Source organism: Thunnus maccoyii, chromosome 10 (genome assembly GCF_910596095.1).
Source record: "Thunnus maccoyii chromosome 10, fThuMac1.1, whole genome shotgun sequence".
Lineage (NCBI taxonomy): Eukaryota > Metazoa > Chordata > Actinopteri > Scombriformes > Scombridae > Thunnus > Thunnus maccoyii.
Genome location: NC_056542.1, coordinates 26551836 through 26577495, shown reverse-complemented (window position 1 = coordinate 26577495; position 25660 = coordinate 26551836). Strand labels below are relative to the sequence as shown.

Here is a 25660-nt window from a genome sequence, read left to right as displayed (position 1 = left end):
ATAATATAAGTAAGAATTATTGACCCTAGCGTAGCATGTCATGAGTAATACCCCTCCCAAAAGAAATTCTCATAATTTGCTGTTGTGCCTAGCAACACCAAAGCTGCTTTTGTTCTTTTTGTCCAGTAGATGGAGACATGAGCCAGTTAACCAGAGTTTGCTTCCTGGATGTGTCAGTCACACTAAGTGATTTCTCTTTCTAATTCCTGCCTGCAGCAGTATTTTCAAGATTAAGATTTCCTCTTTTGTGCGAAAAACACTTAAAGTTCAAGTATGACTGTGAATTTATAACTCAAGTCTTTGTTAGAAGGCTATTAAAACCAGAGTGTTTCAGCATGTGGAGAAACAGAATGACCCATTTGATTGAAGTCTTTGCAAGTGTCAGAGGTCGTAATCAGTCTTACCGTGCTCTGCTAATGCAACACACATGGAAAACCAGTTTGTCTTTGTTGAACTCTGCTTATTAAAGTTTTACTGATGTGTCTATTAGAGGTGTAGTCAAGAATAAATCTGCATTACTGTAACTTTACCCACCTTTATATTTTCTCTCTCATCTGTATTTACCACAGCTCTGATTATGCTAATACTTTGTCTTTCTGTCTGTCTTTTTCAGGTGAGTGTCCCATCTTCTGTTGTTTCCTTGGTCTGGATGATTGGGGAGTCTGAAGCTGTCAAAACCAATAAGTACTCTGATTAAATAAAATACTCTAACAATAGCATCATGGGAGTGCAGTTACACACAGGAAATACACCTTAGATTCATGTATAGTGAGTGATGGGAAGACACTTGTGACTTTGGTGCCCTTTTCTACTGTGTTTCCCTGATGCATGTGTTTATGTCTTTATATCTCTGAGCAGGGTTTGTAGAGAAGATTTATGCACTTGATTGCCACAACTGTGCTGACTAACTCGCAGTAAATGTTTGAACTTGAAACCAAATTGCTTGCACTGCTTAAATGTCACATGTCTTAATGTCATGGTTGCATTTCTAGTTCAGTGATCCATACGCTGTAATACAAGTACTATGCACATACGTTAGGACAGGTTTTATGCTGCCTGAGTCAAAGTTCTCATGAATCTCATGGGTTGGGTTAAGACCTACATTTCCCAGCCGTTTTTTCCCTCTGAAGTGCATCTGGTATGTTTTACACCCAGTATGATAAGCCCATGAAACGGCTGTAACACCTGGTTGTAGCCAAGCCCCCATAACGGAGCAGGTCAATTCACTGCTTTGCTTTAAGTGTAGTACCATGTCTAGGTGTGTCATGGAAAAGATGGGCTGTGGCTGGCTTTACAGAAAGGGCCCACTCAGTGAATGTCCACTGGATGTCTCGGTATGTTTTTTACAATTGGCATATGACGATATCTGCTGAAGTCCAGAAGTACCATCGGATATTGCTGAAATGAATATGTGGGTGTGTGATTGAAGGGTAGGGTGGGGGGAAACAAAGGCTGCTTAGTTACTCTGAACTTTACTCATAAAGCAAAAATGCCAAGAACTTGTGTGAGTGTGTGATTGGCTAATGTCAATACAGAAGCAAATACGTGTTTCCACACATCAGAGGTTTTCACTGGTGGTGTTTGGCTGAGGGGTGAAAGTGTAACAGCACAGATATCTCACTGCTGTTGATTTTGCGTGGGCTTCAGTGCACACAGTGTTCACATTCCATCACCTGAGGGTGAGTAATTTCTCTTGCAGAGACCTGGTCACACCTTACATGGTTGCCCTGTCAGTTTTACAAAGTGAGGCGGACCATTGTTAAAGACTGGTTTGCATTTCTCTTCAAAGGACACGCTGGTATTATATTCATTTGATACTCTTATTATCTCTAATTCCCCTACAGTACATGTATTTTAAGGAAACAGCTTTCACTGGCAAGCCGCAGATACACCACAAGAGTGTACTGTTCATGCAGTCTTCCACTGTGCAAGGGCGTGTGCGTGCAAGCAACACAACTGGTCCCACAACTTTTAGTTAATTCATTCATTCATTCATTACATTAAATCCTTTAATGTAGTTTTGTTTCTAAGACTGTAGCTTACCATAAGAGGAGGCTGCAAAAAAATAAATCACTTTTCAGAGCTGTCAAGGGAGTAACCTGATAGGCTGTTAGCTGTAGTTACTCTGCTGCTTTGTCCCAACAGGGGCCGCACGCCCTCAAGGACTAACTGTTAACATATTCTGTATATGACTCACCCACCTGGGCTCTCATATACGAGTTCTGTTTTTGGGCCAGTAGTGGCAAATGAGTCAGCTATATTGTTCCATGTCAGAGTAGCTCCAGCTCACTGGTTTTTATTACAGCCAGGGAAGGGAAGCTGCCCATTGTTTGGACTGTTATTCTATCTTTGAAGCAGGAGTTTTAGTTTTAGGTGTCACAATGGAAAAACAGGATATGGAGCCAGTCCAGCCATGCCGATAAGGAACAAGTAAAGAGGAAAGCAAAATGCCATCTCCTGCTGCAAAGGACACTTGCATCGTGGGTGTGGTTGTGAACTGGTTCATGAATAGCCTGTAGTAATTGAGATTGGCTGATTAGGATAGATTCATAACAAGATAACAGCTCTATATGCAGGAATATTGAACTCAGTGTGTAGGTGTTTATTATTGCCTCTATGATATTGCTCTTTTAGCATGCACCTCAATAGTAAACATCTTATATTTTATTACTCCAGCTGCAGTGTAATTCTGGGTGTGGTGGTAGCATTCATGTCTTGGACTCTTGCCACTCTCACAGACAATGCTGTGTGAAAAAAAGAATCCTGTGGGCATAATTAGAACTTACTGACTTCAAGGGGATAATGTGAAGTGTTTACCTCTCATATCTAACTCCACTCACTGGGTGAAGCTCTGTGCCTTAATAATAAATGATCTTTTTTTTTAGTTGAAGAGTTGGAGGCAAATACTCAGTGTTATGCTATGTTAGTGTTTTTTTGACAAGGGTGCCACTTTTTCCCTCACTTTGTTGCATGAAAGGACATGTTGGGTACATTTTGTAGTACTTTTTTATACTCCTGTAATTACACTCTCCTGCAGTAGAACTGTGATTCTAGACAACCAGAGCATTCCTTAAGTTTATGGAGTATGCGGCTGTAATGTCATAGAATGCATTCGAGAAAGCAGGGAAAACAGTCTTATGCAGGCAGAGTGATCATCACCTGTCAAGTGTTATTTCTGCAGATGAATTGTTGGTCACATTCCTCTCTCTCTCTATCTCTCTCTCTCTCTGTCCTCTCTGTGGAGACTGTCTAGATCTGGTGGACTTCATACCTGTCTGTTATGCTGCTGGGGCGGTGCTCTGTTTTCTCCTCTAAGCGCTTGCATGACAGGGTTTCAGGAAGTGAAGTGAAAACTTTGCTTTTTTTTCATCAGATAACCTGAAAGCTCACTTCAGATTCCACAAGGGTGATTTGAGTTTTGCAACACAAGATTCTGTTCTGAACATTTATAAGAGCAGCAGTCTGAATTAAAAATGGCACGTTGTTCCCTTAATGCAATGGCTTTTGTGAATCTTTCCTACATTATGTTATAAGAGCCTTATTGTGGGTGTTTCAGCTCAGTGAAAGCAAGTTTATGAAATTTACAGAGATAATAATGATGGTGAGTCACTGCTGTCTGCTACTGGACTCTAAAGCTGTGGGAGAATGGGCCCTTTTCTTTCCTCGGCCACAAACACACTAAGTAAGTTTATTGCAAGCCTTTCTTTTGTGAAAGGGGCCGCTCATGTAGTCATTTTTTCTCTCTGCTCTGAGGAAAGAAAGAATGCAACTGATTCATTCTCTCCAGACGGAGGGGTTTTATGGGAGTGAGGATAATAAATCACCCCTCTGTGTGTCTATGTGAGTTTGTGCAGGAGCGTATAAGGAGGCACCTGTATTGTGTTTGTATTTTATTAGACACTGATCGTCAGGATGCCTATCCAAAAATAAAGCTCAGCCGTTTCAGGTTACAATGCAAATCCGCACATTGTGACAAGCAGTCAGGAAGGCCAGACTCCAGCTCCTGTGTCAAGTTGTGTTGTTTGATAGCTGGTTGCCCATGGCAGCAGCAAGCCCACTTTCCCCGGGACCTCAACCGTGGACAGCACATGATATTTGCCTAACCTGTGGGTTGCGTTGCTACAGCAACCAAAGCCCAGCATGGCCACACCCATGTGTGGCTTTACAGACGCTGACTCATTGTGCAGATATTCAAACGATTTTTTTAAAAAATTTTATTTCAAAAACGTTACTGTGTTATAGTTTTTGGGACATGCTTTTTTTAGTGGGACACCTTTACCCTCACTCCAATATTTCCACAAACTCAGTGAATGAACTTGCCCACTCATAGCATTAGTCTGTGTGTCTGTCCCTGTGTCAGGCTGGTCCCTGTTGGCTGGCACTTCAAAACCTGGCCCTCCCTACGGCCATTTTATACCCTCCTCGCCATCCAAACTGGAGCTCCATTTTGTGAGGGTCCATTTCCATTTAAGCACTATTTAAAATCACAACTTAATACTACTTAATAATAATACTTTAATTACTGAACATGTGGTCGTTTGTTGAAAATCCTTGCTTCATTATCTCGTCATGTATTTCAAGTCTCCTTCAGTCAAGGATTGAAGAAGAGGTCAGAGTGTAATTTTGAAACAGCCATCAAAGTTTATTGAAAGGATTGTTTTGGCCGGTTCAGGCTAGTCCGAACAAAGTGCTGGTCTGTAAACCCTTTCAGCTCAGTCATAACTTTATGTCTTTGTTATATTCTTCAGGGTCAACTACGCACATTGGCAACAAGTCAAACTGATAGAAGTGTTAGTTGTTACCTGTGATGTCACAGAGATATGCTTAATTACTTTGTTATGTGCACATTGAAAGGAAATTTGCATTTGAGTGCTACATTGTCAGGTTGTTCTTTTTTGATTCAGTTTTGTAAATACCTGTCTCCATTTGTAAGATTAACGCACTGCTTTTTAACAACTTACAAAAGGTTTAATTGCTCCCCATAAACCACAGATTAACTATACAAGAGACAAAGCCGGAGTTGTTGTTGGGTGTATTTTGGATGGCTTGATTGTCCCTTTTGCAGACTGGCTCTTAGTTTGGTTGTCTTTTTTCTGTCTCTATCCAGTTGTTTTGTCCTCGCTTCTTTTGCACTTTCCACCCGTCATCTTAATCTCTAGGGCTGTAATTTGCAAGGTTTCTCGAACAAGGCGTCCAGTGTGTATCTCCCAGTTAGCTGTTGCCATAATAAAGCGTGGGCGCCTTTTAGATGTATGGGACGTGGTGCAGGGTATCCGGGACAGCAGAGAGGATGTGTCCATCCTGGCAAGGCCTCTGATTTACAGTGTAGATGTTCCTCTGCATTTATGGGACAGAGATGAAAAGATTCCCTTGTTCTTTTCTCACAATCACCCTCCCTACCCTGAATGTACCCCTCCACTCCCATTCCTTCTCTCTTTTAGCCCCCATCTTGCATGCCATGTTGATCCGCTGGACAGGCAGTGGGTCTCACAAGGGTGAAAAGAAGGAGTAGCAGTGCCGTTTTGACTGGGTGGTATAAGCAGTAAGAAGGTGTTGTGTTTTGTTGGAGGCACTCAGGCCTTTCTGTGATATGTCAGATCAAAGCAGCATGGACAGAGGAGATCCGCTCGGAGATCGGTTCTGGCTGAGCCCAAAAAAAGGTAAGTGGCACCATTGGTTATGACACAATACTAGAAACTGAGGATGGACGCATCAAGTGAATGATCCTTATTGGTCAGATGAAAGCATATGTCATGAAGAGGTGTGGCCACTTACAGATAACAAGTCATTTTTTCACATTTTGGAATACAGGGAGTTAAATTGGAAGTTGAGCATGTCATGGATCCGTCTTGCGCAACAATGGTAAAGCCTTTGTAGCTTTTAAGTGTTGTAATACATCTCCTGCATGCTGATTCTGATCCCTGGCTGCCGTTAAGCTGAGCTGGCATACAGCTCTCACAGGGGAAAGGAAAAGAGAGTTGAGGGCTGGTTTAAATTTTCTGTCCAGATCTCACTGCTGGAACTTGTTTACAACACAGAAGGTTTTTGTAGTCTCTGGCTGTTTGCTGAATTCGCCTCCAAAAGCTATTACTTTATATCAAAATGGCAAGAACATATTCTGGAAGAGGAAAATACTATAGTGCTGTTTTCCCAAAGTGTTGGATAATAGATTATACTTTGGCATCATCACTCTGCATCATTCATAGGGATCATTATCCACATTTGATGCTGTTGGTAGTGTTAGATGGCAAATCTGTTGAATTACTGTTCTTGCTTTCTCTCTGGCCCCATGTACCCCCTCATCATGGGTGGGCCCCTGTCCAAGTCTGAGAGGCTGTAGGGGGCGTTGTAAGGTTGGACACATAGAGAACCATTTGCTAATACATGACAGCTTGTTAGAGAGCGACGGAGTGAAGAATGAAAGGGACTTGGCAATCTTTTTGGGTGCTCCTGCTTATTTTTGGTGAAGGGAGGCATAATCTGTGACTTCATTTCTTTCCACTCTGGAAAAGGAGATGTCAGTGTGATCCGTGAATCGTGGAGTTGAGAACACAAGCAGGGTTTGTCATTTTTACCTCAAGCACACACCAGTTTATAGATTTTCCATGTGCATTTATGCATGTATTGGTGAGACAAAAGCCAAGAAGCTGGCTTTTTTTTCCTCCACTCACATAGTAGGCTGTTCCACTTGTGACATCAACACAGTTTTATATTCCCTAGTTCAAGCTTTCCCCCTAAAAAAAAAAAAAAAAGTGAAGATTTTTCACTTTTATACAAAGTATATATGTATTGGTACACAAAGTTTATTTTATAAAACAAAGATTGCTTTGCTTAACAGTTTCTTTTAACAAGCCTTATATAACTCTAAAGATATTTATGAGGCAAGAAATGTTTAGGTTGGCAAAGCAACAAGAGCAGTTCCCATAGTGTCTTGATAGATTTCAGAACATTACATTGTCTATTGTTCTGGCCCCTCAGCTCCGAGTAGAGCAAAATCTCCCTCCTTCTACCGTAATTTATCCCATGTTTTTACCTCACTTATCCAAGAACAGTTTATTATTTATTTTTGCGGTGGTGTGAGGAATGCCAAAGACACCTCTCACTCTCCCTCTCTGCTCAACAGCTCCTAAAACACACAGTGCTCCTTTGTGTGCTGTCATTCTGTGGTTAAATACACTTCTGTGGGTTTTTGTTTGGTGGTACAGCATGCTTTCTTTAAGCCACCTCACTACTTTTTACCACCCCTCAAGCTACCTCTGCTCCCTCTGGCTATGCATGGGACACTCAGTTCTCTTCAAGTCATCAACTGTTAACCCCGCTAGATCATCCCAATTAGACCTAGACTGGCCAGGATCCAGTCAGTGCCAGGGGTTAATCCATGCAGTTTCGTCCTTCTTGCATTTCAAAGGCGACTTTTTCTGCCTGCTCAGGCAATGTTGACACTGTTGGCCATGTTGTCACATACACACAGTATATGAGTCAAGGTTGGCTTAGGGGTTGTATTAGGGTGAGATTGAGGCTCACATGTAGTCAGTTGGTCAAGATGTCACAATAGTCCAGGCAAGTTTATTTATAGCCCAAAATCACACAATTATTTCTCAATATGAAAAAATGGTGTGCAGAGTATGTAAAAAAAAATTAGATTTGTGTTACTTAAAAAAATTCCAAAACTTTTTGAGTTAAGACAAATCAGAATGTGGCCATTTAGGCCAGGTTGTGTAGGTTGTTTGGCTCCAGAAAAAAAGGGACCACATTATCTGTTTTTACCTTTTTCTTTATCTTCACCAAGTGGCAAACTTCGGGGCAAATGAAGCCAACACGGAAGTGCCAAAAACTGCAGTTCCTCGAATGGCCACTTGAGGTTGGCTCCAAAAGCGAGTCAATCACCATAGACCCCCATGTTAAAATGCCCAACTTCACAGCAGAAATAAACATGATAACAGCCCGGTACAAAAAATAGTTTTGGTCTCTATAGTCTCCATATGTAACTCACCTGTTTAAATTTTATTAAGGCTTAAAGTTATGCATTAATTAAGGGCGTGGCCACTTTGAGTGACAGTTGCTACCAAGGTGACAACATTGGTCATGTAACATAACCATGGTGTAACCCCCGATTTACAGAGTATATACGTAGCCATAGACGTTGCTATTTCAGTGTGTTTTCAGTTCATGAAAGTTGAAACAAAAAAATTGTAACATTTTGGTCACCTAAAAAAGTCTTGTTCAGCATTTGGTTGTACTAAAAGACCCTCTAAGGAGTTGAATGTTCCATTTTTCCAGTAAGTACATTTTGTTTTAATGGTTTTAAGCCTGTTTTCACAAGCAAAAATTAGCATTAGCATTGTCACAGTTAAATGTAGACTGTAAATGCACCGTGCTAACCAAGCTAGCAGCTAATGCTAGTGTTAGGGTCAGCTCCACCATCTCGTCCAAATATAGTCACTTATGGCTCCAAAAATCCAAGATGGGGACAGTCAGAATGTAAACTCAAGGCTTCAGAATGGGAGTCCACAAACCAATGGGTGATGTCACAGTGGCTACCTCCATTATTATTAACAGTCTATGCTCTTCACTCAATCACAACCTGCACATTAGTGATATTAGTAAAAATGTATGGTTTTTAGGGCTGCAGCTAATGATTATTTTCACTATTGATTACTCTGCCAAATATATTCTTGATTAATTGCTTGGTGTTTAAAATCTCAGATTACTGTGAAAAATGCCCACCACAGTATCCCAGAGCGGTAAGCTAAAGTCTTTTAATTTCTTTGACCAAGAGAAAAAAACAAACAAAAAACACTTTTCCCACAGCTTTCAAGTGTATCTCATGATCCTGCTAAGTTTGAACAAACTCCATCTGCTGCAGGAGACTGTAAGATGTAGTTGAAAGCTTATAAGTATACTTTGGGTTCCAATTTTTTTCCTTTTCTTCTTAAACTACTGTTTCTGATGATATAAGACAGAAAAAAACAGCAAGGAGCGTTGTGGAAGCTGCGTCACATAAGGGAAGGAATTTTTGATTGATAATGACAAATGATCAAAATAGTTGATGAATAAATTGATAGATATATTTTCTGTGATCTGTTCAATAAAAATCAATTAATGAGGAAGCCTATAATATCTCTGTTGACAACCCTAGCCTCCACATAAAGCTGTTTACAACAATCTCTAACTTTAGCAGGTTCCTGGGTGGGAGGTGTTTGTGCTCTAACAAACGTCAGCTCTGTCAGGGGGCACAGCTGTCCCCAACTGAGGGGTCACACTCCTAACTATACCCAGCCAGGAGACAAGCTCCACAAATAAAAATAGGTTTATCGTCCAGATAAAAAAAGGGAGCTCTCTTGCATTGCAAAATCATTCGTCACATCTTCAGAAGTCCAAGTCATCATTTGGAATATAATGAAGGCTTTCTTCCTTTTTTACACTGCAAACAAGTTAATCACATTTAATTTAATCCACCTCATATTCTTACACTCTAACTGGGATGTTTTTTCTCTGTTCTCTATTGTGCTTTTTTGTACTTTTAAGTTTTCACTTTTTTCAACTTTTATTGTCAGTGCAGCATGGTCAGCTATTTTTATGTGCCTGTTTCAAAGCCAGCTGCGAAATGTAACTTTACAGTAAATCTTGATAGCTTGATAGTCATGTATCCCTCATCATGTTATATTAGCATTACATGTGTCACTAGCGTGTTTCCATTTGATTCGCAAGAGAATTTTAAGTGAACTTTTGAAATGTCGCAGAAAGGAAAATGCGTGCACTTCCATCAAGTGGTCTGAAGCAAATAAACTAGGCTACGCAATGCATAGTTTCGTCAAAAGATAGTGATATAGGCTTTAATAATCTGCCAGTGAACAGAGTAGAAGAAGTAGAGTTTGCCAACCGGAAACAAAACAAATAGTTACATTGCCTTGACGAGAGAAAAATGGGGAGAGGTCTTCAGGAATTTGTTTCAATTGGGTAAGTTGTAACTGTTCTTTCATGTCAGCTAGCATTGAGCAGAAACAACTGATCAGTCATGTGAGTTAAATGTTTGCTACGTCATTATTTATTTGACAAATGCATTTCCATTACCCATTTTGCGCATAAACTCTTTTTCGTCATTTCCAAAATCCACCTTAAGCAAGCATAAAAATTTTTATGCAAATTTTTCCAAATTTTGGCGTTTCCACTAAGCTTTTCTAATGCAATACTTCAAAATGTGCATAAAAATAGGTTAATGGAAACACGGCTACTCATTAGGGAGACTCATCACTGTAACATGTTTAGACATCTTTTCTTTAGTTTCAAAGTAGGTTTGACTTCACAGTAACTTCTTGTAATTTAAGTACACATGTTAGCGGTGTAAGAAAGCCCCTGCTGACCTTTTCTTCCCATGGAAGTAGCTGGCATGGCTTGGATCTGATATCAGAATGGAGGGCTTGTGTGCACGACCAATAGGCCACGGAGCAGCAGGCCTTTACAGTGGGCCGGTCGCCAGCCGCCATCAGTTGGTGACAAGTCTATTCTGGGACTTTTGGAGGTCTGAAACATGGAAGCAGAAGTGGGCTCCTAACCAGGAAACTATTTAGATACACTTCCCGAAAGTCTTTTTACTCCTTTATCTGCTTCAATCAATCACATCATCCTTCCACTGTTGGCTGGATGCTGCTTCAATGTCTGTTTATAGGCCTAATAAAATTAGATTGCATTAGCTTTATACTGAGTATACATCCCGGTTTCCGTCTGAGAGTCGATTACTAATCATCTATGTCATCATGTTTCTAATGCCACCTGACACCTCCATCACATCAGTATGAAAAGCAGCAGCACACCATGTTCATGGCCAGTGATTGTCAGGCCCAGTGATACAGTATTTCTCTTGAAGCGGCCATATTTAATATTTGGATGACTGAAGGGACTGGGCCTGCAGCCAGAATAAGGGTCACTGTTGGAAGTTTGAAGTTCACTGAGCACTTTGTGCATAAACAGTGCATGAAATCACACTGATATGCAGCCTGGAGAGCAAAGCACCATGCATGGTGATGCAAATTCCCCCAAATGAGATAGCTTTATGCTTGAATTTTAATGTATAGTTTGCATATTATTAGTGGTGATTTGCGTTGTATTTGCAATGTATTTGTTTTTTCTGTTTGAATAAATTCATTATGGCGTTTTTTTCTTCTACCAACTCAATGTGACTTCAACACACTTATTACACAACCTCTCCTTCAATATCAGGCAAATTGCAGCATGTCAATGCTAATCGTTGTTTCGTAATTCTGAGGAATGCCTTTCTTATACAATGAACCTGAGATTTCTTGTGTTCACTGTAAGCACCTCCCCACTAGAGATGATATAAGATCATGGAGGACGTTTAGAGCATATGTACTATAAGTGGAGCATACACTGTCATGGCCTGGGGCATTACCTTCCAGTCTGACTACATATATGTCAAAGAGCTGTTGTGTGAAAGGAGTGGTTTTCAAGACAGATTTAGTTAGGGCATTAGTGATGTTCACTACAATACTGCCAAAAGCACTATCTGCTGTCACTGAAGGAATTATTCAATTGAATATTGTTGCATTATTTTTCATGTGTTCATATTAACTGTGGTTTTAAGAACACACTATATGTAAAGACTATGATTTCTCCTTCAGATAATTTTTTATTTTCTTGATTGCCAATGAAGGCTTGACAATGTGCTAATGGTTTGCTTCAGATCACAGTGCCTTTGTAAATAGTCCTCTGATAAATGACAGCGTAGTCCAGCTGTCCAGGACAACAGATTTATGGCGCACAGCTCTACTGCAGCCCTGAAAGCAGACATGGCTTACTCAGAACTAGCTCACTTAATTTGACTGTTGCCATGGCAAATATAATGAAAACAGTTTTCCGCCAGTGTTTGGATGTGTAACAGTGTGTGTGGTTTCAAACAGCAGAGGGAATGCATCATTTCAACGCTGCCCACTATAATTTCGTAACTAGATCACTGTGCTCCGGCACACTGTTGTCTCCTTACTCTACTCTTCAGTATATCCTTTTACTTCAGTGAGATGAATGAACATGTGCTCCTCTTCTCTACCTGACAATGGTCAGTTTCCCTTCCAATTTGGATTTAACTGGACACTGGCCATGAGAGGACACTTTCACTGACACTAAGAGACAGACGGGAGACAGATGTACAGAAGAGAGAAGTGATCTAGGGATAGAAATCTGATATCATGTTCCTGAGAGTGCTGAAAAGGTTAGCTATAATGCACAGTTCTTTATATAGTTGTGCAAGAGAGATTCTTGGTTCTCAGCTAAATCAAGGTATGAAGCCCTAATGTTAGCTGTTAGCAGCAGCACAACTTTAGGGTGCCTTACAGCCTATTGCATCACTTTAATGAGCTGCAATGGGAAATGTGGTTTACGTAGTTTCCTTCACTTGGTGACTTGGTGACTCTCCAAACAAACACAGATAGAAATAGAAGTGAACTTAGTATTAGTTTCTGTTACATTAAATCAACATGGCTAGTACAGTAGCAGACTGGTGTTTGAGTAAAACTGTCAGGACAGTTTGATCTTTTCATATCCTGGCTATAAAAGGCTTCGTAAAATGACTGTCTATATAGAGAGACCAAAATACATGTATACATTTTCTCTTCAAATGTCACTAGTCTTTACTTTACATATTAAAAGTCTGGGTGAAATGAGATCTGTAAACCACACCTTGTATAAAAGCCTTTCAGTGATACTTGATCAGAAAATGTGTTAAACTAGACAACTTGCACTTGATAACCTACATGGATGCAAAACAAGTTACTGCAGAGTTGTCTTTTTTTCTTACAACTTATCTCTGTTTAGGACAGCCCATTCATTGGGCCAGTGTGTGTGTAACACGCCAAAGGGTGTTGTGTCAGCCAGCCGTGGTGTATTTAGAGGTGTGTGTGCATTATAAAGGAGGCGTGTGCTTTCATTTGAGGGTGGGCGTCTCCGTAAAAGTCACAGAGCTACAGAGCATGTGCTCAAACACACTTCATAGGTGTGTCACTCCATTCATTTAAGATTGCTCTTTCTTTATTTCAAACATTTCATTGCAGACAGGGTTTCCTTTGCTTCCTACTTCCTGCTGTACTATTTACTTTAGTGAGAATTTTTTTCCATGCCAGTTTTTTCCTAAGAAATAGAGAGAGAAGGTAGGAGGAGCCGGACTGAGAAGTGTGCCTCACTCTCTCTCTCTCACACTCTCTGACACACACGCTCCCGCTCTTCCATTCTGTCATTGCCATCTCGGCAGAACGGAGACTGTTCATTCCCAGCCACGCTGAATTTAGGGGGGACAGTACTTTTGACTTTGTTTAAGTCAGTTTCACAGAGGAATATTCTTTTTCTTCACAATAACCAAAGGATCAGCAAGAACACGAGGAAAAGAAAGTAAGAAGAGAGATTACAAGAATTTGTTCTTTCATTTTTTTTAATTGAATTGAGAAGCACGTGACAGCTGGTTTTGCCACTGGATTCTTTCACACAACAAGAAGTGAGGTTGTCTAATTTATCTTCCTTTGATGTTGTGCATTTTAGTTTTACTTTGAGAGATTATACTGACATAAAGCACAATGGTTGCTGGAATGCTGATGCCCCTGCGGGACCTGAGGGCCATCTATGAGATCCTGTTTCGAGATGGTGTCATGGTGGCCAAGAAGGACAAGAGACCTCAGACCATGCATCCTGAGATACAAGGTGTGAGCAACCTACAAGTAATCCGTGCCATGGGGTCTCTTAAGTCTCGGGGCTTTGTGAAGGAGACATTTGCTTGGAGACATTTTTATTGGTACCTCACTAATGAGGGCATTGTTTACCTGCGTGACTACCTCCGCCTGCCCCCTGAGATTGTTCCTGCCTCCCTGCAGAGGGTTAGGAAGCCAGCTGCCACTCTTGCCATTGCCCATCGAGCTGCACGGGTCCAATCTGTTGAAGGTCCAACATCTTATGTTCCCAAACCAGGACGCCGGGGTGAAGCAGAGAGCCAAGAGTTACTGGCTGAGCGTCAAGGCTACCGCCATAAGATGATGGGTCCTGGAGAAAGAGAGAGCTACTCTGATAGGACCCCCAGGTTCAGGGGTCGCCCACTAGCTGCAGAACCAGTCAGGCCAAAAGCATCATGGGAAATGGAGGACCAGCCTCAGCCTCTGTTTAGGAAGGGGAACAGCTTCAGAAGTGAAGCAACGATGATGGAGGAGAGCAGGGTGAAAAGAGTCTCTCGTCAGCAGCCTGATGTGAGCAGTGAGAGGGCAGTAACAACATCACAGGAGAGAAGAGTATCTGAAGTCCAAAAGGAGAAAGCACCAAGTTCTGTCCCTGTTCCAAAAGCAGCTTTGAAACAGGATGTATCACAGACCACTCTGACATCAGTGTCCTCCATAACAGCTGTGGCTGCTGTGGCTGCTGTTGCTGCGGCTACAGGTGCTACAACATCAAAGATGCCAGCTGAACCCTCTACTCGCAAGACAAATAAAGAGAAGCCTGAGATTGTTGATGAAAAAGCCTCCATGAAGCCAGTTGAAATGGTTACAAGCAAGTCAGTTATCTCAATGCTTCCTGATACAGAGGTCAAAGAAGAGAAAATGAAAAAGGTGACTGTGGATCAAATTAAATCCGCAGAGGTTAAGACTACAACTGAAACAGCAACTGGTAAAGTGAAGCCCCAAGCAGTTATTACAATGGCATCCACTCAGGAAACCACTAAACTCCTTACTGATCCTGCCACTGCTACCCCTGTCATCACAAAAGCTGTTAATAAAGATGTCACAGAAGAGAAGCTTAAGAGAGCAAAGGTTAATGAGGAATCAATTAAACCTGCAGAAATGAAGACACCAGTTGAATCGAAAATAGATCTTGAGAAGTCCAAGACAACTGCCAAAATGACCATCACTCAGGAGACCCCCAAACCCCAACCTGACAGTACTGCGAGCAAACCAGTGGGGTCCACTAATGCAGTAGAGAAAATCTCCAAAGTTAAAGTGACTCAGGAGCCCACTGATGCTAAATTGACCTCAGTGAATCTCTCAGCAAAGTCTAAAACTGGAGAAGTGTCTCAGAAAACTACTACAGTGACTGAGACCTCAATACTTGAAGTTAAAACTACCATTAGTACAACAACTCTTTCAACATCTATGGCCAGCTCTGGAGATGCAAAACCGACAATGATGCCTCATGTCAAAGATGAAAAAATAGCACCAGAAGAGGCCCGTAAACTTTCAGTACAAGTTCCCACATTAGTGCAAAAAGATGCTGCTTCTCCTGAGCTCAGTCAAAATGGTGCCTCCACAGAGGTGGTTATAGAGACCAAACAAGTGATTGAGGGAAGTTCTAAATCAAAACGAAAGAAAAAGAAATCTCAAGGCGAGAAACCCAAGAATATCAGTGCTGAGGGACCACCTGATACAAAGGTGGAGGAGGAAAAAATATCTAAAGACAAGACCCGTGAGGAGGTGGCAAAAGATACCCTCCAACCCACATCAGTGATTACCTCAGAGCTGTTAACCATGTGTACCAGCATAAAGACTGAAGGGCCATCATCTGCAGAAAAAAATAAGGCTGATGCTAAAATAAATATTGCTAGGGAGCAAATAAGGGATGTCCCTAAACAAACAGAGACATCACTACCATTAAGTCAGACCTCTGCAGTGCCCCCAGTGGATCTTCCAGACAGTGCACAAGTTAAGAAGGTTGAAGAAAGCAGTGTCAGCAAAACCACACAGGGACCATTATACTCCAAGGCCGAGGTAAATGCTAAATTGCCCCACATGGAGCCAGTGAAATCTGTGGAAATGACTGTTACTAAAGTGGAAACAGTGATGGTGCAGAAAACAACTGAAGTGGAACTCATACAAGAGAGCTCTAAATCTGAGGAGAAAACCCCTGCACCACTGTCAGAATCTCAGAAACCTACAGTTGAGTCCAAATCCCTAATAAGCGCAGGCAAAGCTGCAGAGGAATCTTCAAAGACTAAGAAGAAAGGGAAAGGGAAAAAGCAGGCTCAAGCACCAGCACCAGAGACCATAAACATAAAGCCTGTCTCTTTGCCTGAAGCAGAGACATCCACTGACATTACATCATTGCCCAAGGCCACAGTTAAAGACAGCCCTGTCATGGCCTCTGAACTGGCAGAAATGAGTGATTCTCCAAAGATGACTCCTGAAAGAATGTGCAGTGAGGAAACCAGGCAGGCAGCAGCTGTGCTCTCTGAGGCCCCAACAGACAAAGGGGAGGTGGAGCCAGCCCCGCTCTTTGCAGAAAAAATCAAGCGGGAGGTTCCGAAACCAAAAACATCCTTCACTGCGAGGGAAGCACCCGCAGCCGGAGAATTAGCGTCAGCAGCACCAGCGGTAACAGCAGAGGCAGCTGTAGCTCAGGCACAGGCCAGCCCCCTCGTCAAGCAAGAGGAGCCTCTCAGAGTTGCACAACATTCGGCCACTCAGGCAGCAGAGCGCAGCACAGAGAAAAGGCTCTCTGTTTCTGAGGCCTTAAAGCAGGAGGAAGAGAAGAAGAGGGACTTGGAGGAGGACACACCCTCTGCCACTTCCACACCCGCAGCTACCCAGCCTCACCTTGAGGACACCTGTGAGTCCTTAAGCTCTGAATTAGACGAGGCCGCCATGAGGAGGAAAATTGTAGTGGTTGAGGAGATAGTTGAGGTGAAGCAAGTTATTAGTCCTGAGACAACTGGAGAGCAGTCACCTCCTCCACCTGTGCAAACTGAAGGGGAGGGAGAGGAACTGGACTTGGATGTTCTGGAAGCAATCGCCATAGAGAGAGCACTTTTGTCAGGGGCGGCGGGGGCCAGGGTGCAAGGAGCCTCACCTGAGTCAGACTGGGACCACTCTCTTGAGGACCCAGAGGAGAAGACATGGCCTAACTTCGTAGAAGGTTTGTTTGAGAGCGTGCCAATTAACCTACTTCCTGTCCTGTCCTGTCTTCTCTCTCTCTCTCTGCATGTGATGTAATTGCTCTTGGATCTACGTTTCCACGTTTCTTTGAAGTGTGGGAGGTCTTAGGTAGGGTATTTGATGACAGCTCTATTGTGCTCTTTCACATTGTCATGTACTTATAGTATTTCATACTCAAAGAACATGGCCATACTGTAATTGTCTGTCTTAGACATCTCTTCCAAAGTATTATTTGGGGTGCTTTGATTATAGTTTATAGCTTGAAGTTACATATTACAGAGCACAGCCTTACTTTGTGATGTGGACAAGAGACAGTCTCCCTTTAAGAATAGTTTCAGTGAGTTGGCAAGAAGAATCCATTTAGATGAGACTGTAATTTAATTATCTGTGTGTTAAAATAGATGAAGTATCAGTGACACTGTCATAACACACCCTGTAGTGTATTTGAGACACTGTTAGTTCTCACACAGGCATTATTTCTGTCACTGATTCTTCTTTCACACTTAGTTGCAGGTGAAAGTCGTACTTTAAAAAGACTATATTCAACACTAAGTAGCAGAATTAAGGCCCAAATAAAACCTTACCTGCAATTTCCCTTACAGTTTACATGCATCAGTGGCAATTATCTTTCCATTAAACAAATCAAACTCAAAAAGAAAAAAAATCACACTTTTGGGTGGGGATTTCCAGTTCTGTTGGATGATGAGCTCTGTTTATGTGAAAACATCTCTGTAGCCATCTCTGAGTGTTTGCCAAATAAGATTATGCAGATCTGCAGTCATTCCAACAAGGTGGGGCTGTTTAGTGAGATTCAGCCTCGCCTGTTCCCTGCAGAGATAGTTGTCCGTGAGTTAAAGCCAGACATACTAAGTGAAGGAGGTGTGGTGCTTTTGGGAGCACTTCTCATCTTTGCTCCAGAAAGACTGTGTTCTTGGCACTGTTTTATGTTTTGTGGCTTTGCTCTTGGTTCTCCTTTCAGCCTGTCTTGTATGAGAGATAAGCATGCCCACTTGCATGCCATTATGTAATGGTATGCGTAGGATATGGGAGTTATGCGGACAATGTGAAAACAGTACTGTAAGCCAGCCTTCTTTCACTGGATTTGGAAAAAAAATTAGTTCCAGAAAATCCAGAAAAAGGTGCTATCTGATGTTGTAGTTGGCTCTGCTGAACTGAAACTCACAGTGTTTAAATCATGATGCATTTTCATGTGACTCCAGATTTTGGATGGTCTGATATGTCACAACTTTCAAAAGTGAAATAAGATATAATTATAACTGTCATGTGAATTTTAGTAACCCTAGGAGGGTGTATAGCAAGGACTTCACATGGGCGTTGTCTGTTGTGGGTGTGAGCAATAGACAAAGAGTCAGGAAGTTGGAATAGCTTGCTCACAGCTCCATGGGTGTGTTTGTTTGGTTCCACACGTGACAGAAGATCTGGATCCAATTAGCAGCCTGGTTCCTTTATTCAATCTGTGGTACTCATCAGGAAAATAAGTCCCTTTTGCAGTTAGATAAAAACTATAGTGACTCACATATACTGTAAACAACACGTGCAACTCATTTTAAACTTCATTCTAGCTTTATTTCAAGTACTACTACTGATCCAACATCTATAAGTACCTGAACTCTGTTTAGTGCTAATAATTGGAACTGTGAGCATTCACAAAAATTTAAATTTTACTTTTAACTTTTGAGTTCTGATTGTTGTGTGAAGTTATCAGATATGGACACAGCAGTGTCAGTCTGTCAGATGACCACAGTTTTTGATGCCCCACTGCTGACACCTGCTGTCCATTAACAACCATTGTCATCTGTGACACAGACCAAATACCACAACTGCTATACAACAGATGTGTTTTGTTAAAACTCAAAGTAATGCAAATTTCACATCATATAGTGACCAAACCTTGTTTCAGTTTTGGTTGTCAAAGCAGTTTCCATCTAATTTGACCTCAGATAAGATGAGTAGTGGCAATGCAGTGTTCTACAGAGATACCATGTGTAGTGCTGTGATCCAGCTCAGTCAGGTATTCTTGGTATGTCAGCTAATTAAATAGCTGTCAGCAGACTTGGTGACACCCTGGGATGTAGTTGCAGTTACGCAGATAGACTTGTTTTATCATGCATTTTCTGTTTCTCAATCGCATTGCATCAGTTATGTGGAAAGCCGGAAGAAGGAAAAGTATTTGAAGGAAAGTATTTGAAAAGCTGACTTATGCCACAAAAATGTGTCTTTCAAAACAAGGGCTTTGAAACTGGTTTAGATTTCAGGGAAACAGATTGTGATTGTGTGTGGCACTTTTGATTTTCTGTTGAATGGAGAACATGCTTGAACAAAAGCTGTGCAGCGAGCACTTTTGTACGAAATGCTTGAGAAACTGTTTCAACACTGGCCACACATGGCACCAGGGGCAATTAGGCTAAATCACATCCCAGACATGCCACTGAGGACCTCTATGTTTTCATCTCTGAAATCATGCCCAGTGCATACTTGTGCGATTGGTTAAATGAACAGCTACAGCGTGCTGCAGCTCTGTGTCTTTCATTATGGTGACTCACCCGGACCATTCTCAAATCTGAGGGCCTGAATTACTTTTTGAGTAGAAAAACCAGAATGGGGTACATAATGAATGTTCAGACTCATGATATCTATCAAGAGCTTGGGGCTGGGCAATATGGCAAAAAATGTTATCATGATAACAGTTGATATTGATATATATCACGATATGAATCAAGTTAATAATTTTGAACTTCAAAGTTCCCTTAAACTTAAAATTTTGTTAGGATTTCCTTTAAGTGGATTGAGAATGTGAAAAATGACAAAGAATTGTATGGGCTGCAAACAGAAAATCAATTCCAATAAAGAAATTATACAAAAATAAACTTAAATCTTCTCAATGTAAACTTTTTGTTGTGCAACATCCTTCAAGCATTACAGGACGCCAAAAAGTACACAAACTTGATATCCAAAAGTGCAAAGTCAGAACATTCTTTGCTTTTCTTTCAGCTTTCGGGTCCATTACTGTCATTAGCTTCTCGAATCAAGCCTTTTGCAAGAAAAAAGCAACAGCATGTGTTATGTTTGAATGTCTTTTTGTTTTTATGTTGTATGGTCTAATGCTAGAAAACACCAACAGGTCAGTTTGTTGCTGGGGCTTTTTTCTGAGGAGCTCCCTGCTCGGTGTGCTGCTGGTTGTAATTGTAAATGCTTGTACTCTGTGTCTGCTATTGGGCGACAGTGTTTCAGGTAATGACACAAGTTCGTGGTATTTCCCGTTTTAGTTGGCACATGTTTTGGTCAGAGTTTACATTATACGCTCCACTCTGTTGCGAGTCGGACTTTAAATATTGGTAAGGTTTGTTCAGCTAAGTCAACTAACCGTGCTTGGGGTGTGTGCTGTTAAAAATACTACCATATTATTGGTTACAAATAGCTTTGTTCCTGTGATTTGATAGGCTGTTTTGCATTGTCAGGCAATGTGTACTATCCACGGTTACATCCAAGTTTCTAATTTTCTTACCAATTTAAATTTTATATCATGATTTATTTATACTGGTTTAAATCGCCCAGCCCTACAATAGCCTGTGTTGTGAGTTGACAGCTTAAATAGAAACCGCTGCTGTTTCTGCCTCTGAACTGGCCACCAGCAATGTTTAGCTCAGAACAAAGTAAATGACCTTAGCTGTCATGTCTTATTTTTTATTGCTGACTCCACCTGTGAAATAAGCGTTATATAACTGATAACTGATGTTTTATTGGACTCATCATATCTGTCAGAACATATCAATCTACATTTCATAAGAACACTAAGCAAACATTTTGACAATGAATAGATGTTGACACAACAGTCTGCAGTTAGAATCAAACTTGAGAAGGACGTCTGTTGCCTGTAGTCACTACTTTTATGATATCAATCCAAAACAGCAATTTGATATTATAAAAGTTATGTGCTCAGCTGGACTGATTTTGAACTGTCTGTGAAATGCTCAATGGGCAGGATGAAGAAAACAACTTAGAGTGTACACCAGTGTAATGCGCAACCAAAACATAATCCTGTCCCATGAGTTGCTGCTGTGTGATCTTCCAACATACAAGTTTTAGTTGCCAGTTTGGACTACCGTGTTGGCGAGCACATAGTGTTTGTTCGATATCAAGTTTAATGTCAGCCTGTTGCAACATAATAAGAAGAGGCTGTACAGTGACATAGAATAAGACATCTGCTGTAGCAATATAACAGTTAACTCACTCTAGGCCAAACCCTGGAAGCACAGAGAGATCGATAACATGTGGAATATATTGAGGGTTTGGCCAAGATGGTTATGACGTTAGTCATCTCCCAGGGTACACGTTGAGCCTTATTACTGGGGCTGACTAACACCACTTCAGTTTTGTGAGAGAGTTGAAGGAATAGTTCTTTATTTGAGAGTGTTCTATAAAGCCTCCATGTGTTCTGTAGGGTGCATTTAACCTTATTTTGAAGTTCACTCAAATGTTTGACCTTTACATTTTGACCCTTACTTTATGTTGTGTTTTCTCAAGAGACACCTCACCACCTGCTCAGTCGAGACTGATTGTTAAGTGTGGGGGAGCGGGGTTTACAAAATGGAGCCTCTGCATTATATGGGTATAGATTGAGACATGAGGTGTTTCCCTCTGGGCACAAGCTCAGAATACCTTTCGGCTTTGTGTGTGCTAACATGAATGATATGTGCGTGGGGCTCAGGCGCCTGTTAAGTTCAGGAGTTCGTGAGGATGTTCATGGAGGAATTCTCTACGATCTCCTGTAAATCCCCTACATGGTCTCTCGATATAGCTGCCTTCATTTCACATAGGATGTCCATCTATAGTGTCCACGTTTCGTGAGAGAAGACATTCCCAACTCTACTCTCCAGACGCTGTTGCGGAATTGCTTTCGGCATTACAGAGAAACTGGTTGTCAACGCTGCAATTCACAATGCCATATGCATATATTAAAACCAACTATATTTAGAGAATGTTGTGCATTGCTGTGATCCCAAAAGCAATAGGGGATGAACATTGAGAGCTCCAGGCATGCTAAACTCTCTTTCAATCTGACCCTCACTAAACTCTGCGTGAGGCAACTTGATTTAATAAATATTCCATCAGTGCTGGCTCTCAGTTTTCGTATGCACTGGCTTTGTTGCTATTTTGGTCCACTTAATGTTACTGATAGTGCATTTTCCCATAATGCCATTGTGCATATCCAGTTTACCCCATCTCATTTACAGTTTGAATGTCAGACACCGAGTTTCACTCTTATAAGTGATGTATCATGAGGGGAACAGTAGAATAAGCTAAAATTCCTATTTTTTTAAAAAAAATTGGAAGTGAGAAAATCAGCACCAAATGTTTTCAGTGACTATATTACATTACATCACATATTGTATCACATGCTGTATCAATGAGTACTATGTACTGTATGATATTAATGCTTCTTGTGGTAAAATAATTATATACTTATGTCTGCTGACGATATTATGTTGAAATGATGACTTTAGCATAGGACTATGTGACTCATGTTGTACCCCAGAGAACTCTCACTTGAGATCTGTTTTCTGGCTGAGAGCTGTGACTTAATATCACAGAATAGACCTGCCACCACCACCATCATCATCATCATCAAAGAAAGATAGGGAGGAAGAGAGAGAGGGTGGGCCTGCTTGTATTTGTGGAGGTCTCTCTAGGGGGCGAGTGTAGCCAAATGTCCCGCCAGAGTGCTTCCATCAGTTTCTAACTGTGACAGTGTGTGATCATCTGGCTCTGGTGGATATTTATAACCCTTAGTCAGCTCCAGCCCTCTCCCCCAGAACACCCACCCCTCTCAGTCCTCCGAGCCCCTCGCCCCTGCCCCCTTCACTAGGCTTGGCGTGTTGTCCCTCCTCCCCTGTCTACGGGAGAGCAGGCTGACGGATCCAAGCAGCAGGCACAGCCTGTCAAAATTCAACACAAGGGAGAAACAAGGCAGTTCAGAGCAAACAAACAGGAGCCTCTCCTGTCCTCTTCATTCCCCCTCCATCCAGTTCTCTTTTTCTTCACCCTCGTCCTCCTCTTCCTCTCTGTACCGTCTCTTAGATGAAGATCATACCTGGTAGGTCACCAGAGTGGGGTTGCTGTGGCGTGTCCATGTCTAACTGTGTTTGTCTGTTTGTTGGCTGCCGGCTGTCGTTGTGCTTTTGGCAAACACGCCGTGTGAGTGTTGTTGTGTTCCCGATTGGTGCACATACTCACACTAACACAACAGAGGTACACGTATACACATTTAACAAACAGCAACCTTCAGCCACTGCAGCACAGATTGTATTCCATATTTAAGCCTGTCCACAATGTGACTGATGTGAATTATGAGTGAGGTTGGCTGCTTCTATATTTTCCTTTATTTGATGGTATGTAGATGGAAGTGGGTGAGGGCAGAGGGCAGTGTCACCCCCTCCTCTTGCTAGTGTGTGTCTTTCCTGTCAGTCTGACATCTAATGGACATAAACAATGAGAGACAACTTGTAAAGAGTGTATTTTATTCAAAACTTTTGGTAACATTGTCAATGACGCCCAGGTGATTAAAGCATTATAAACATACTTATGAAGTGTTGTAATCTGCACCATATGATTATAGTTATAAGCACTCATGAATATTCATAATGCTTTATAACAATAATCATAACAAATTATACGCTTACTGACTTTTTTTGTAAGGATCATAGTGTATTATAACTCTCATAGTTGTAATACATTATAATCATTTTATAATGATAGTACTACAAGCAGATTATAACGCATTATAAGTATGTTTATAATGAATTATAGACATGGGTGTCAGAAAGTATTACCCAAACTTTTTAGTTTGTGTGTGTGTGTGTGTGAGAGACAGCCATATGAGCCTGTCTGGGCTATTTTAGATTGCTGTAAAACTAAGACCACCTGCTATAGTGCAGTACCATCCTAATACATGTGCTAACTTGTATTTGTTCCTGCGTTGAAGATAATGATAGGGTTTTTTATAGTTGTAGTTTTATGACATTTTCAGCACTTTGTCACCTAGTTAGTTGTGTTTTTTTAAAATGAAACAATAAAACCTAACATTCACTGTAGTGCATTTAATAATACAGTAATACCATGTTGAAGTGTTTTCAATCTAGATTAAACAAAGACAACAGATTGTACTCACCGAGGGCTTATTAAGGCCTGTCATTGCTTTGTGGGGTTTGACTCTATGCTCCCAGAATTACTTATCAGCCAAGAATGCAGATAGCAATCACATCCTGGTTGATAACATGTTGTTGCAGTAAGATGGGAAGAGTCACAGAGAATAATCAGATAAGATGAAAATACGATATAGTTCCTTTTTATCCTAAACTGCATCAATTGAAACAGAGAAATGCATAATGGAATAGTCAAATAGAGATAACAGCTAAACTTGGATTTTGAAAATATTTATACAATTATTTGCTCTTCTAGTGTTCTGGAAAAGAGACATTCAGAGAGCAGAGTCATGCAAGTATTATATGGGTTTCAAAACAGCTGAACAATCAGGATAAGCAGACCAAGAAGAAGATTTCAGCAATAGCTTCAGGGTGGGGAAAATAGCTGGAATTCCTGCTCGAAGTGTCTTTTTTTCTAAAATGTCCCTACCACACCCACGCCGTCCCACTCCCTTTTCCCCCCTCCCAGTGAAGGCCCCACCTGTCACCACTGCCCACGCTCATCCCCTCATCCCCTCTACCTTATCTCTCTGTCCCAACAAATGGCTGTGAGCCCCCCAGGACCCACTCTCCCCGCCCTGGTGGTTTTGGGGCACTTAGTTACCCTGATTGTATTCTGGCGTTTGAGAAAACACAAGAGGAAAGGTAAGAGAGCTGCAGGTTGCAGGATATTGGAGCGAAGTGGCTTTTAAAGGTTAAAGAAGCAGAGAATGACTTTTAAGTGTCAAAGCAAAGTAGCTGGATACTAGAAGAGTATTTTCCTTATGTCTTTTTCTCACAAATGCAACAAAAGTTTCAATGAAATTATTGCATCACAAGATATTTTTCAATACTTAAGTCTGCTCTGTTTATGCTCATGTTTGCATTATTGCTTTAATATTCTTGATACTTTGATCTGAAAAGATCATATTACTAACTCAGCGGGCTCACACACAGCTTCACGTGCAGCATGTTTACCCTATGTATTAGTCACGTTCATGTGTAACCTTGAAACCTGTCAGCCGTTGTCCGTTGTGACGTGACCGGTCAAGGGTGCCACTGGGCTTTTCTGTGCAGTTTAACGCTGCCATGTTGCCGCCTGCTGATTGAAGTGTCTGTTCTTACTCACAGCTGCAAAGGGATTAACCCTCATTACTTTGGGAGAGCGTGGGAGGCCTTCAATTTGCATCGTGTTGCACAGGCTTTTGTGCCAGTCGGACATGTCGCAGTGCAAAGATGCGAACAAGTCTCGGCTCCACCTACCTGAGCCTTCAGTGATTTTCTTTTGTTGTTTTTGAGAGAGGCCGTTGACTGCTGTTACAACAATGGCTTTATGAGGTCCCTCCCAAACCTGTTTAGTCATGTTTAGTTACGGATCAAAGCTTTGTGTATGTGTAAGTATATTCTTGCTGAAGGGTGTACTGATGTCTCAGATGAATCGCTGTCTGTTGGTGCTTTGTTAGTACACCTGCCAGGTTGAAAGACATTGGCAGTTACCAAACCAGCTGCCCACTTTTGAACTGGAGCCTTATAAAAGTGTGTTCA

General features: G+C 41.4%; 1 protein-coding gene across 8 annotated transcripts in view; it reads left to right on the top strand.

The window, feature by feature from the left end:
* plecb (plectin b) overlaps nucleotides 1-25660 on the top strand; it is a 128671-nt gene that overhangs the window by 48944 nt on the left and 54067 nt on the right. For 2 of the 8 annotated variants that reach the window (XM_042424030.1, XM_042424029.1), the window contains exon 1: nucleotides 13252-16893. The exons of 5 other annotated variants lie outside the window; for them this stretch is intronic. In XM_042424030.1, coding sequence (XP_042279964.1) covers nucleotides 13581-16893 — 3313 coding nt within the window. In that variant the 5' untranslated portion in view covers nucleotides 13252-13580. Of the gene's footprint in view, nucleotides 1-13251; nucleotides 16894-25660 lie in introns of those variants that run through there. One more of the 8 variants, XM_042424039.1, reaches the window with a different exon arrangement.